The 14,992-nt window shown below is 42.2% G+C and overlaps 1 protein-coding gene across 1 annotated transcript; it reads left to right on the forward strand.

Moving 5' to 3' along the window:
* Positions 1-6,680: 6,680 nt before the first annotated feature.
* LOC102460184 (amylase alpha 2A) lies at positions 6,681-13,793 on the forward strand. The gene is made up of 10 exons (XM_075936631.2): positions 6,681-6,873; positions 7,345-7,491; positions 7,719-7,916; positions 8,999-9,229; positions 10,412-10,545; positions 10,632-10,754; positions 10,848-10,947; positions 11,175-11,296; positions 11,398-11,523; positions 13,473-13,793. Exons 1-10 carry the CDS (start codon positions 6,706-6,708, stop codon positions 13,660-13,662), a joined length of 1,539 nt encoding a protein of 512 aa, XP_075792746.1. The 5' UTR covers positions 6,681-6,705; the 3' UTR covers positions 13,663-13,793.
* The last annotated feature ends 1,199 nt before the right edge of the window (positions 13,794-14,992 follow it).

Here is a 14,992-nt window from a genome sequence, read left to right on the forward strand (position 1 = left end):
CTTCCATCGCCGCCTCCTCATTGTTGTAAGATCTCCCCTTGTTGTATTGGGTTCTCTTTCTATCTACCTTCTTTTCGGGATAAGGTGGGGTCATTTAATTCAATATACCATTGCCTTTTGTTGTGCTCAACCATTTCTTTTCAAATATATGGCTTGGCCCTAAATGTTTTGTCCATCATTTATGGAACAGTTAAGTGGTGATAGATACGTTACTGTCAGGCTGAATCTGACTTCTGGCAGAGACATCCCTAACTTTTCCACCAATTGACCATTTTAATTGCTTACTTGAAGTCTCCAGGGTAACACAGTCTAAATGTGCAGCTCCCTTCCCTGGTGGGTGAGGGGAGAGCAAACTGCTGGTGGGGGAAAAGGAGACAACAGGGATGAAGTAGTAGAGAAAGGGCCAGGGCAGGGAGGGGCCTCTGGGAATGGGTGAGCAGAGGGCAGAGTGATGCTGATAAGGTTAAGAAATTCGGCAAGCCCATGTAAAGTGGGATTTGGTGGTGCTAGCTGTGCAGCCACATGGCCATGCAACGTCCTCTTTAGCACAGCACAGTGCAGGCACTTTCAGGGAGACCACGCAAGGCAGAAACCTGTGGCAGCCTGGACAGGACCATCCACGCCTGGCTACAGCCTTGTCATGGGCAGGGTGCCTCGGCCCAGCCTCAATCCTGCTGCGGCACTAAGCTTGGCCCGAGCCTCAACTCTGCTGCAGCTTGGGCAGCCCTAATCCTGGCCCCGACTATTCTGGGGCAACCTGGTCCCACCTCCGGCCCCAATCCTACTGTGGTTAGTGTAGCCTGAGCAGCCGAGCCCCAGCCCTGCCATGGCTTGGGCAAACCGACCCCACTCTGTTGCTTTATGAGTGTGGCACTGAATATGTTTGAATATTCTTTAACAAAATTTGAATAGTTTCAAATAATATTAAAAATAAAGTCTCATGCACAGTCTCTGAGGAAGCACTGGTGCTAAGAAATTCACTGGGATGGGCATGGGGAGGAGACATTCTAACTAGCAAACTTCTGGGAGGAGGCTTGACCCCCCCCCCACTTATTTATTTTTAAATACTAAAATCAGTTTGTGCTGCCTCTCTGCTTTACAAAGTTTTAAATAATATTAAAAATAGAGCCTCCTTATGCGCAATCTATGATGACGAAATTCACTAAAATCTGTACCACAGCCTATCACAAAGGAAGTGATTTTTCAAAGCTACAATTGAATATTTCAGCTGTCTCCATGGCAGCTGCAGACCCTACAGGATTCCGAGTGCCTGTGATTTAAAGTTTCCAAGAAAATAAAATTCATTTGTGTGTGCATATTTGTGTAGCTGCTTCTACACTAGGTGCTAACTGGGTTAAACAGTAAGGCTACATCTAGACTGGCCCCTTCTCTGGAAGAGGCATGCTAATTTCTAACTTTGGAATAGGAAAATCCGCGGGGGATTTAAATATACCCCGCGGAAGTTAAATAAACATGTCCGCCGCTTTTTTTCCGGCTTGAGGAAAAGCCGGAAAAGAGCGTCCAGACTGGTGCGATCCTCCGTAATAAAGCCCTTTTCCGGAAGATCGCGCCAGTCTGGACGCTCTATTCCGGCTTTTCCCCAAGCCGGAAAAAAAGCGGTGGACATGTTTATTTAAATTCCGCGGGGGATATTTAAATCCCCCGCGGATTTCCCTATTCCAAAGTTAGAAATTAGCATGCCTCTTCCAGAGAAGGGGCCAGTCTAGACATAGCCTAAGGGAAGCTTTTATTTTTTCCCCCTCAAGGAACTTGGATTACTAGTTGAATGTCCAAATGCCTTTGTTTGCTGAAAGGCTGATGGTAAATAGCCACAAACAGCACAAAAAATACCAAAGTCCCTTACAACTCTTTGTGCATAAGACCACGTATCTGTTTTATTACATCAATGTCAGAATGTACCAACTTGGGGTATGTCTACACTACAAAGTTAATTCGAACTAACGGATGTTAGTTCGAATTAACTTTGATAGGCGCTACACTAGCGCTCCGCTAGTTCGAACTTAATTTGAACTAGCGGAGCGCTTAGTTCGAACTAGGTAAACATCATTCCACGAGGACTAAGCCTAGTTCGAACTTACTAGTTCGAATTAAGGGGTGTGTAGCCCCTTAATTCGAACTAGTGGGAGGCTAGCCCTCCCCAGTTTTCCCTGGTGGCCACTCTGGGCACCACCAGGGAAACTCTATCGCCCCCCCTCCCGGCCCCGGACCCCTTAAAGGGGCACGGGCTGGCTACGATGCCCGTGCCAGGTGCAAACCTGCCAGCACCCAGCTAGCAGACCCTGCACCTGGCACGGATCGAGCCACCCACCCGATGTACCCCAGCCCTCCCCCTCTTCCCGGGACCAGGCTGGCGGCTCCTGGGAGCTTGCCTGGGACCGCAAGAGGTGGGTACCCACCTGGTCTAGTGCGGACATCGTGGACCTCATCCACGACCTCCGCACTAGGCACAGGAAAGTGGCCATCTAGGGCAGGAGAGCTGCCAGCCTGGCCACCCAGGAGCAGGTGTGCATGAAAATCAAGGTGGTCCACTGAGACCCCCGACCCTGACCCCTGAGCTTACAATGGCCGTACTGGGTCAGACCAAAGGTCCATCTAGGCCAGTAGCCTGTATGCTGACAGCGGCCAAGCCTAGGGACCCTGGAGGGGATGGACCGAAGACAGTGACCAAGACATTTGTCTCGTGCCATCCCTCTCCAGCCTTCCACAAACTTTGGGCAGGGACACCACTCCTACCCCCTGGCTAATACCACTCCATGGACCCAACCTCCATGACTTTATCTCACTTCTCTTTAAACTCTGTTCTAGTTCTAGCCTTCACAGCCTCCTGCGCTGTGTTCCACAGGTACGAGCCCCTGATGGGGAGGACTGGGCTGGCTCTGCGGGCTTCTGGGGGTAGAAGCTCTCCTGCAAGGAGTTCCACAGATTGACTCTGCTTTGTGAAGAAGAACTTTCTGTTACTAGTTTGAAGCCTGCTACCCATTCCTTTCCTTTGGTGTCCTCTAGTCTTTCTATTATGGGAACTAATGAAGAATTTTTCTTGATGCAACCTGTCTACCCCACTCATGCTTTTATAGACCTCTATCCTATCCCCCCTCCATCTCCTCTTTTCTAAACTGAAAAGTCCCAGTCCCTTTAGCCTCTTTTCATATGGGACCTCTTCCAAACCTCTGATCATTGTAGTTGCCCTCCCCTCTCCCACCCTCTCTCTTCCCCTCTCCCACCTCTTTTTCCCAGTCTCCCCCAGTTTTGTTCAATAAAGACAGATTCTATTTTTGAACACACGTTTTCTTTATTTTGTACATGAGGAAGGGGGGCTAGGGAAAGGTAAGTGGAAGGAGGTGAGGGAGGAATGGGGTACGAGCCCCCGATGGGGAGGACGGGGCTGGCTCTGCAGGCTTCTGGGGGTGAAAGCTCTCCTGCAGCCCTCCAATTGCCCCCTCTCCCCAGATGGCAGCCTGCGGCAAGTGCAGCCAGTCTGATGGCCGAGTGGTGTGATGTGCCCAGTGTGGGTAGTCCGGGCACTCCAAGCCAGGACTGCTTTGCAAGCGGGGAACCCCTGAGAACTGTCTGTCCGGGGTGGGGGTCGGGTCCCTTTAAGCACAGCCCTCGGCTAGCCTGAGACAGCAGCTCCATGCTCTAAGTCCTCATCTGATGTCCTGCCGGCACTGCTTCCAGCCATCCTTAACCCCGGTTCAGGGTCCACTTAATGTGGACATGCTAGTTCGAATTAGCAAAACGCTAATTCGAACTAGTTTTTAGTTCTAGATGCATTAGTTCGAATTAGCTTAGTTCAAATTAACTAATTCGAACTAAATTAGTTCGAATTCGCGCTGTAGTGTAGACATACCCATGGATACCTTTCAAGCATTTAAATTCCTATTGCATTCTATTGCACTGTGTTTGTAGTGTGCAATTAATAACTTTTAACTATTCAGGATCTTTGTGTATCTTTTGTTTGCAAGGTTAAAACCCCCCATCTAGTATCAAATTTCAGGTCCATGGGGTGGGTCAGGTATGGTAGTCATATTAGAGTTTTGGAAATTTGTGTTTTGGATTTAAAAGTTTGATGAGTTTGACCAGCTAGGGATGGTTCTTAATCTATTGTCATTATAGTAACTCACTAGATGTTGGCATTTGGAGGCTTTCTGCTGGAATGCAAAGCTTTCTCTGCAACTTGCTTTTCTTGTGAGATAACAGAGCTTCTGAGTTAGTTGCCTGTGAACAATCGGTTCCTGGTGAGCAAACGAGTTCTGTCTGATAGTTCCTCCACTTTTGACTGTCATTTATTCACACCGTTAAGCGTCTCATCTTCCAAAGTCTCTTTTGCAGTTTGGTACATTTTCTTAATATTTACTTGTCTGTGTATTTCTAACACTGTGGAATTTTATTACTTTGTTTCAGTAGGAAACTATGATTTGATGCCTCTCCTTGAAATTCATATTGCCTTTGTCTTCACTGCAAGAACTGTTATTTTTCCATCAAGATAACTACTTTGTAAAATATATCTATTAACAAAACCTGTTTTGTTTTGTATTTTGCTTTAAAGAAATAGCCATTGCCTCTTTAAAATAAAACCAAGTCAATTACCGAGTTCAAGGAAGAAAAGCCACAATTGTAGTCCTCCTTACATCTGCAGTATCATTTCAGCTGGACTGTCATGATATATTCCTATTATTCTGAGTCCTTTCCACATTTGACTATGGCTACGTCTATACTGCAGCCTTCTTCTGCAAAAGCTTATGTAAATGAAGCTCAGAGTAGAATATTGTTGTGATTAATTTGCATAATTAATTAACAGCCATTTTTGCACAAGAGGCTTTTGTGCAAAAAGGAGCTGTGTAGATGGCTCCTTTTTGCGCAAAAGCCTCTTGTGCAAAACTGGCTGCTAATTAATTATGCAAATGATGTGCAGGGATATTCTACTCCGCGCTTCATTTGCATAAGCTTTTGCAGAAGAAGGTTGAAGTATAGATATAGCTTAAGATTTGTTGTATTTATGAAAGATCAGCTTTTGTTCAGACACAGGTTTTTGGGCTTGATGTACAAATTATTTGTGAAATTTCTGGTCTGCATTATACAGAAGGTCAGACTAGCTGTTCCTAATGAGCCCTTTTAATCTTAAACATCTATGCATCTATTCTTCCCTACTGCATCTCAAGCATGTATCAGCTTTGCATTGATTCTACTCAATTGCTCCCATCAAATAAATAAGGAAAAATAGTAATGGAGAATTTAACTTCTATGGCTATAATCTTGTTGACCACCAAACTATCAAGTATATTGGGATTCCTTTTGAGCCAGTTGGTTTATCCAGAATATCTTGTCGAGTTCTGGGAGAACATTTCATCCAGTTCTCTTGGGGTATGTCTACACTACCCCGCTAGTTCGAACACCAGATCGCTCTGCGCCGGCTCTTCCAGGTTTTAATCTATTCGCCACGGGTGAGTAGATTACATTATTTGTCGAGCCATGGCTATTAGCCAGGATGGGTAAGAATGGTTCCCTAGCCTCTCTTAGTTAGAAATTGGGTAACAGAGTGGGATCACTTGTTCTGTTCATTTTGTCTGGTGCACCTGGCACTATTAGAAGACTGGATATTGTGCTAGATGGGCCTTTGGTCTGACCTAGTAAGACCATTGTTATGTTCTTATATTCTTATTTTATATAACTGCTTCTTGTGAACATTAGCCATGCCTAGATGCAAAGGGTTTATGTACAGGGGGGATCCTACAATTCTAATCATGTCACACCACAGTTCATATACACCTATCATAGCTAACAGCATCTATGCTTGCATGTAAAGATCAACTGATTGCCAGATTGCATATGGCATGCTTATCAGTTCAGGACATTTCTGCTGACATTGTTTATAAGAAACATAACCATATTAATTAATTTCCATTACCCTCAATAATATATTCACAATAGTTAGTTGTTTAAGCCATTACAGTAACTACTATTCAATAATTACTTACTGTGGCATATCTTGTCTTAACTTGGAATTGTACCTGTCAGCTAAGTGCATAGTTTTGGCTCACAAATTACAGAGAAATACAAATTCTTCTAGTTACTCTTAGAATATTGAAAGGGTACATGGAAAAATACATTTTAAAGTAGCCAAAGCACAATGCCAACCATATATCCGCTGGGGCTGTGAAGTCCTATGCCTTCCCATCCCAAAGGCTATCTAGCTATCCTATAGGGCAAAAATTGAGCCTTCAGCAAGAAATTCTGGAGTTTTAAGAAATCATGGAGCCCTCTAGAGGCACAGTGTTGATAGACCTTTATTATTAAATCTCTCCTTCTAAGCCATTGTGCCTTTCAGATCTGTGAGTGAAAACGTCCCAGACTAGCCCTAATTATCAACACCAATGGCATGTTCATATTTGCTTTTTGTCAATGAGTTTGTGTCCCAGGATGCATCCACACATATCTGAAACCTCTGGAAAATGCACACATGGGCCTAATTTGTTTTATTTAGAGTTAAAGTTTGTTAGCATGAGAATTTGTTTTATCTTCACCTGTTGAGCACTTCAGACACAGTCAGATAAACTGACAAATGACTGGTTAACCAAATAGTAGGCAGTCATGTGAAATATGTCACACGTAAATGTAATGTGAACTTTACACTCTTGCAGGACTATAAAGAGCCAGTGAGAGCACTAAACCTCAGTCTCAGGCACCATGAAGACCTTTCTTCTGCTAGCAACTGTGGGCCTATGCTGGGCACAATACAACCCAAATACAAAAGATGGGAAGACATCTATTGTCCACCTTTTTGAATGGCGTTGGGCTGACATTGCTCTTGAATGTGAACGGTATTTAAAACCCAATGGATATGGTGGAGTTCAGGTATGTAGCCTTTACCATACAATACAATTTCTCTATGTTTTGGAACTATTTATTTACCAGAGAAAAAGGTTTGGTTTGTAGAGGGCAGGCAACACATTTACCAACAGTAGAAATTAGTGACGGAGGTAGGAAATGCAGACAGGTATGTGCCTAGACCAGCCACTGTGAAGGGGTGATTTTACTTTGTCCTAAGGGGGATAGCTCCAAAAAACTATCCTTTTGTGAGGTGCTGAGCTCCTGTTACTTCCACTGATTTCAATCTGAGTCCTCCCAGGATCATTCTTGTGAGAGCAAGCTCTGGTTGGGTAGAGTGGGCTGGATTATGATGTAAATGAGGATTAATACTGGTGTAAGTTAAATCAGTTTGTGCTCCTGCTACGTGTTGTACAGCACTGAGCATCCTCACTGTTCTTATACAAATAAACCTCAAAATAATTACAGGTTTATCACATGACATAATTTCATTCACAGATATCGCCTCCAAATGAAAATATTATTATCAACAACCCCAGCAGACCGTGGTGGGAAAGGTACCAGCCCATCAGCTACAAACTGTGCACCCGATCTGGAAATGAAAATGAATTTAAAGACATGGTGACCCGATGCAACAATGCTGGAGTAAGTATCTGGAAGTTCTTCAGGTTGAAATAGTGTAGAGAGAAATAACTGATTTCAGCTGGCATAGCAGTCTGTTCTATGGCAAAGGGAGAAGGCATCAAAGAAGTTACATAAAAGAGAAGGAATGTAAATGGGGAATAAACAGTGACCTGGTCAGTGACATTTATTATGTCACCTCACTCACTCTCCTTTGAAAAACAAACTGACATGCAACCATTGCTCCCTAGGTTTATATTTATGTGGATGCTGTAGTCAACCACATGTGTGGATCAGGTGTAGGCTCTGGAAATGGTGCCACTTGTGGAAGTTATTACAACGCAGGGAACAGAGATTTTCCAGCTGTCCCGTACTCAGCCTGGGACTTTAATGATGGTAAATGTAAAACTGGAAGTGGAGATATTGAAAATTACAATGATTTGAATCAGGTAAATAAGGATCTGTTTTTACTATCCCCTCCTCTTATCTTCTCGACCAATCTCTGACCATCTAAAAAGCCCCCTCCTCCTGCCCAAAAAAGATCTTTTGTGGAACAATGCAATACACACTCAGTTCAAGATGATACTTAAGTACAGGCCTATAATTAAGTGTGGGAGTATGACCACTAATTTCAACGATGCTTAGAGTAATGCTGCTGCACCTATTTATGTAGTTCCATTCACTCTTAACTGATGAAGACACTATTGTGATCAAGCTATTACACAACTTTCCAGCCTGATCAGTAGCTACTAATGAGAGATGACCTTAGAAAATCCACAGGTCTGCAGCAAAGGATGCTGGTGATTCAGTGGATACTGACCCATAAAACTGGAATCTGAGCTCTTGTAATCATTAAATGGCTAATGGCTCCTTTCCCAGCTTTAGGGCTTTTAGCTTCTCTGTCTTGTTTGCCAAGTTCCTTCCTAAACTCGCAGGCAGCTACATCTGGAAGCAATATTCTTCACTTCCTGGCCTGATGTGAGACTCACACCAGCTCAGTATAGTAAGTTCCAGGATGCATACTTCTGTAGTGACTTTGAAGGAATTCTCTTCAGAACAGGTTTAGCTTGTGGATTGAACACATTTATGGCGTGAATTGAAAAATATGTTCACAATAGATCTATTTTAATCAGAGATTTATAATGTAGTGCATAGGCACCGACACTGTGGTTCCTTCTTCCCACAGTGCCTGTCATTGGCTAGTAGCCTAGCTGATTGAATTCCTGTTCTTCCTTCCCTCCCAGAGCTTCTCACCTGACACAAATAGCTGTTTTGCAACATACAGAAGCCCTGGGATAGAGGGGGAAGAATAGGGACAGGAAAAGATATGGTAGGAAGAAGCAAGGCAGGGTGTTGAGTGAAGGAGTGAAATGGGGCAGGAGGTGGGGTCAAACACCGGCCTGTGAAAAGGGGTGGAGTGGGGGAGACCCTGGATCAGAGTGGGGGGTCAAGCACTCCCTGAGCTAGAGGAAAATAGGCACATATGGTTTGGTGTATGACTCTATGGTATCCCATCCTATTTTTAAAACAGGTTCGTGACTGCCGCCTGGTCAGTCTTCTTGATCTTGCCCTGGAGAAGGACTATGTGCGCACAAAAGTTGCTGACTACATGAACCACCTCATTGATATTGGTGTGGCAGGCTTCAGAATTGATGCTTCCAAGCACATGTGGCCTGGAGATATGAAGGCATTTTTAGGCAAACTGCACAACCTAAATACTCAATGGTTTCCCTCTAACACCAAGCCTTTCATTTACCAGGAGGTAATCTCATTTTCTGACTTTTGCTTTGCATAGAAATGGGTCCTTTTGCATAAAAATACAAATACAGTATTGGCCAGATCCCGCAAAGCACAAAGTTCTGAACGTTGTTGGCTTAATATAGCAGAGCAGAGCTGCTGATGTGAGGGGGAGTGCAAAGGGGGCTACTGCCCGGAGGCTCAGTGGTTCAGAGGAGCCTGGAGCTCCCATCTGCTGCCACTACTACTGCAGCAGCAGCGTGGTCAGAGCCCAGGCCCTTTAAATAACCACTTGAGCACTATGCTGGCTATCCCAACCCTATCCCTTCTGGGAGCATAGAGCTGTCTCCCCTGCCACCTTGCCCAGGGGCCCAGCAACCCTGTTGCTCGCTTGTAGAATAGTACTTAAGAATTAACTTAATAAACAGTACTTAATACTTATATGAGATCATAAAAGTTTTAAAGGCTAAATGGTAAATTCTGTAATTTTACATGATCTCCAGTTTGCATATACAAATAGATCCTTTTGTTTTGAAATCAAGCAGGGTCATAAACGTATGTTATTCATATAAATACTTAGGCATTTGCTCTTCCCAGGTGAAAATGACATCATGAAGTTTAAGGAAAAAATGAACCATGAAAAAATACTCCTTATAGTCACTTACCTTTGCCATCTAGGAATCCCACTTTTAGTCTTCTGTTCTGACATTCAGGTTTTCCAAGGAACTCTTCAGAGAACAGTTCACCAGGGCTTTTTAATTTGTGCAGGTCCAGGAATTTCATTTTCCTAGCTAACCTACTCAGAGGCAGCAGAAAGATCACAACATCGATTTTGTGTAGGCCCTAAACAAATGATAAAGTTTTGATTTTTAAATATAGTACTTCTCTCTATTTAAATGGGTATTTAAAAAACTGATGCTAATAACTACCCGTAGAAACAGTTTAATAGGTTTTTTCCCCCCTAAATCTTTTAAAGTCAGAATTTTCAAGTCTCTTTTGAATTCTCAAACTCAGCATTCTGACACAAGGGTAATTCTTTTAACACTTATAACACCTAAACATGCTTCTTGTATAGAAAATGAGATGGTTTTAATGTTCTTCATGATTTTTCTAGGACAGATTTTTCTTATACAGTGTTAACTATGTATATTATATGGCTTTTAAAATAGCTAGGAATGTTTTAACAGCTTTTTCTTACTTTGGCCAGGTAATTGACTTGGGTGGAGAAGCAATTAAAGCCAGTGACTACTTCGAAAATGGCCGAGTGACTGAATTCAAATATGGTGCAAAACTGGGGACCGTCATCCGCAAATGGAATGGAGAAAAGATGGCCTATTTAAAGTATATACCAATTGGATGAATTGCGAAATTCATGCAACAACTGAAATATTAGTGTCAATGTGTTTGAGACTCTGTTGGTTTTTTAGGAACTGGGGAGAAGGCTGGGGTTTCATGCCCTCTGACAGAGCCCTTGTCTTTGTGGATAATCATGACAACCAAAGGGGCCATGGTGCTGGAGGAGCTTCTATTCTAACCTTCTGGGATGCCAGGTAGGGAAAGCTATTGGCTGTGTAAAGGTCTTAGTATTTTTTCCTAACGATTACAATATATCTTCATGTGTCTCGTTACCCTTTGGCTTGCAGATTATATAAAATGGCGGTTGGTTTCATGCTTGCTCATCCTTATGGATTCACACGGGTAATGTCAAGCTACCGGTGGACAAGAAATTTCCAGAATGGAAAGGTAGGGTAGTTGAAAATAAATTCACAAGGCTCTTACTTTTCCTCTGTGTGGAGTGACAGTGCAGGCACTGTTGAGTTCCTCTTAAATTCTTTGGGGCAGGAGCATTTCTTGAGTGATGAATAAACCTTGTTTTGCCTCCCTGCATATGAATGAAAATTATCCTTCTTCCTGTGGCCTTTCTCATAGTTAGAATGTTTCATTTTTACTATTTTCTGTTTAACAACAAGGATGTTAATGACTGGATAGGACCACCAAGCAATGGTGATGGCTCCACCAAAGCTGTTACAATCAATGCGGATTCCACTTGTGGCAATGGTTGGGTCTGTGAACATAGGTGGCGTCAAATAAGGTAGGGATCTGTAGAGAGAAATTAAATACAGATGATGCATTTTGCAATATATCTTTCACGGTTTGGGAAGATTTCAGTTTGCCTATTTGTTCTATTTTCAGGAACATGGCTATTTTCCGTAATGTGGTTAATGGCCAAGCTTTCTCAAACTGGTGGGACAATGGTAGCAATCAAGTGGCTTTTGGGCGTGGTAATAAAGGCTTCATCGTCTTTAATAATGATGACTGGTAAGTAAGTAGGGTAAATTGGAACAGACTGGACAGGAGACAAATTTGTAATACAACAGATTATGACTCTTAAGTATTGTAGTTCAAAACCTGCACATGCCATCTTCTTCCAGAAATGCTTTCCAAAACCCAGCATTAGCTTCCAAAACAATACATAAGTTTGCTGCTGATGCTGGAGTGTATTCAGATCCATCATTGAGGAGGTTTGGCCCTTAGGAATGTATGTCTATGGAGGTCTGAGTGGTAACTAGGCATGAGCTAGAAGGTGGACGGCTCTAAAGAAATGAGCAGAGACTAATAATTGACTCAGGTTGGGATGCTCTAGAAAAGGCCAGGGATGTGGAACTGGATCAGGTCTGCTGAAGGGAGGAGGAGAAGAGTTGATGACTGAATTAGATGATTTATAGGGACAGGATTCTCAGGTTTTTAATGCTCTTCACTGAATTATTCTTGATTCTTGTGAATCAGTTCTATTAAATGCCTCCCTCCTCTTCAGTACAAAAGGCATTTTGTATTCAAGCAGTGCCTTCAATCTCTTTGGATATTCCTGAAGACTATAGTGGAGTCTCATGAGGGATGGCAGTTTGATAGGATTAGTGTTGTGCTCTTTTAGGCTCCTCTCATGTCAGAGGTGCAAAAAGAGATTTGGGGAATTTGTGACATAGTGGAAGCCATAAAGAACATGACATTGCCAGAAAATGGTTCTTCTGAAACCAGCTTTCTGCTAAGGTGCTTTAGGGGGCAATCAGAAAAGGTAATTTGGGTTTGAAAAGAAAGTGAGCTTCAGGAAGAGGAAAAAGGACAATATATGTACAGAAGTGACAATGAAGGGTGTAAATGTTTAGTCTGAACCGGAAGCTGATCGTTCTGTCAAAGCTGGTAAATATTGTAAGAATCTGAGTTTGTGTTCTGTCTCTTTGGCTGCATTTACACACCACCCTATACTTGGAATAAGATACGCAATTTGTGTTATGCAAATAGTGTATCTTATTTTGAATCTATTTTGAAATAGCCTATTTTGAAATTTAGCACAACAACAGTGCCAAATTGCAAAATAGTACACTGTTTTGAGCCATCCCTTATTCCTTGTGCAACAAGATTTACTGGGATATTGATATAGTGTGTCCATTATTTTGTAAAATATTTTGAAATAATGGGTGGCTTGTGTAGATGAGGGGTAGTTATTTCTGTGCAGTGTAGACATACCCTTACCGCTTGCAGCTTAAATCTTCCCAAAGAGATTCAGGCCCTGTCTACACTGTGGGCCCTACAGCTACTGTGCTGCAGCCATGCTACAGTGTAGACATTTCCTAAAGTGACAGAAAGGGTTTTTCCATCAGGGAAGTTAATCCACCTTTCCCAACAATGGCTGTTATGTCAGTGGAAGAATTCTTCCATGGTCCTGGCAGTATCTATGACAAGGTTATGTGAACTTAACTATGGCGCTCAAGGGTATGAATTTTTCTCACCATCAAGAAATATAGGCAGGTCAATCTAAATTTTACATGTAAAACAAGCCCTAGATGAAATTTCTGTGCTTTTAGTGGAGGGTTATATCTGTGAGGAAAGAACTATCCCAGGAAATAAATATATGAAGCTTTTGTCTTAATAAATGACATGGAACACCCTGTCTTGTTCATGCTGACCAGTGGTGCTGCATCCTTGTGAGGTGCCTATGAAGATTACACAGAGCACTTTCAATTAATTGCAGTTGCTCTTATTTCAGCTAAAGAACTCATAGTAGATTTCCCATACCAGCACTTCCTAACCCATTGGCCCAATTAGCAAAAAATTAAACTAAAGATTAAAACTCATCTGACCTTGTAGGGTCATCCCATGGGCTGCAGGCTAGAATGACTTTTTATTATTTTTTCTTTATTACAGAGAAAGATCTATGTTAAAGAGACTGAACTATCACTTATTCCTTTTCTATCTGTTTTTATACCCAGGGCCTTGAATACAAATTTGCAAACTGGCCTTCCTGCTGGCACTTATTGTGATGTTATTTCTGGGCAAAAGGAGGGCAACTCCTGTACTGGAATCAAAGTCAACGTTGGTTCTGACGGCATTGCCAATTTCCAGATTAGTAACCAGGCTGAAGATCCTTTCATTGCAATTCATGTGAACGATAAATTGTAATGTAAACTGGACGCATCTCTTCCCTTGGTTTTTCACACTGCACTTTGTTTTGTTTTCTGAGCATGCAGCAATGAATAATCTTTTAATTAAGAAATAAATAGTAGTGGAGCAAAACTGTTGTGAGTTTCATTAATGAAATTAAGTGTAACTATTTGTACTCTCAGCACGTACCTGATAGAAATGCTTGTAAAAGATGGTGTATTTGGCCAACAGTGTAGCTTAATACTAGCTGTACTACAGTATTTTTTTCAGGTGGAGCAAAACAAAAGGACAGCAATTAGAAGCAGAAATTAAATGATACATTTATTTTACTGTTTTAAGGCCAAATTTGGTATATGTTCATACACACATCACTAATATATATATATATATATATATATGAATAATGAATTTAAAGTGATGAAAACAGGTGAAATAAATACATATTATTCTCCATAGGTACATTACATTATATTAAATGATAGGATGTTGCTCATACGGCATGGAGTGGCTCATGACTGTGAATGCCTATCTCTGGGCAGACTGTCAAAAAGAGAAATTTTTTAAAAAACAACGAATAGTCTGGCAGCACCTTAAAAACTAACAAAACATGTAGATGGTATCATGAGCTTTCGTGGGCACAGCCCACTTCTTCAGATGAATGGAGCACTAAAAGTTCAGATCCAAGAATAAATAAGGGAAGGGGCAGGAGGGAGGAAAGAAGGGAGAAAATGTTAAGAGCGTTCAAGTTGCAAGAAGCTGATGAGACCAATTTGCACTTTCTCTAAGTGCCCATTGTGTAGTTGGTTAAGTCATTAGGATGTGGAAGGTAGTATGGGAGCCAATCAATGTCTTCATTCATACCTCTATGATAGGAATCAAACTTGTAAATGAAGTTAAGTTCCAACCCTTTCCTGTCTATTTGGCTTGTGGAATTGGCCTGAAACAACATGGTGATGTTGAGATCCATTAATGAATGCCCAGACAGGTTAAAGTGTTCTCCAACAGGTTTTTGTGTGTCAAAAACAGGACAGACACCACAAACTGGTAGTACATTCTATAATTACTCCATGTCTGCACTTACAGAGTTTGTGCATTGTCAGTTTCACTAGTGATAGAGAACTGGTAAAAGAACATTGCTTTTGTGTTCTCATTTACTTCTGCAGTCATCAGATCGTGTTCATTTTTGCAGCACCTTCATTGCCATTGAGGGCAGCTATCCCACAGTGTAGCTCTCTCTATTTTGAGGATAGTTCTTGTGGGCAGGGGAAGGGTGATCACAGGGAATCCTGGATCCCTGTACAATCTTCTCTCCCCAAACACTTATCTGGCTCCAGTAGTTCAGTGTTGT

This window comes from Pelodiscus sinensis, chromosome 9, assembly GCF_052426305.1.
Source record: "Pelodiscus sinensis isolate ZL-2025 chromosome 9, ASM5242630v1, whole genome shotgun sequence".
Lineage (NCBI taxonomy): Eukaryota > Metazoa > Chordata > Testudines > Trionychidae > Pelodiscus > Pelodiscus sinensis.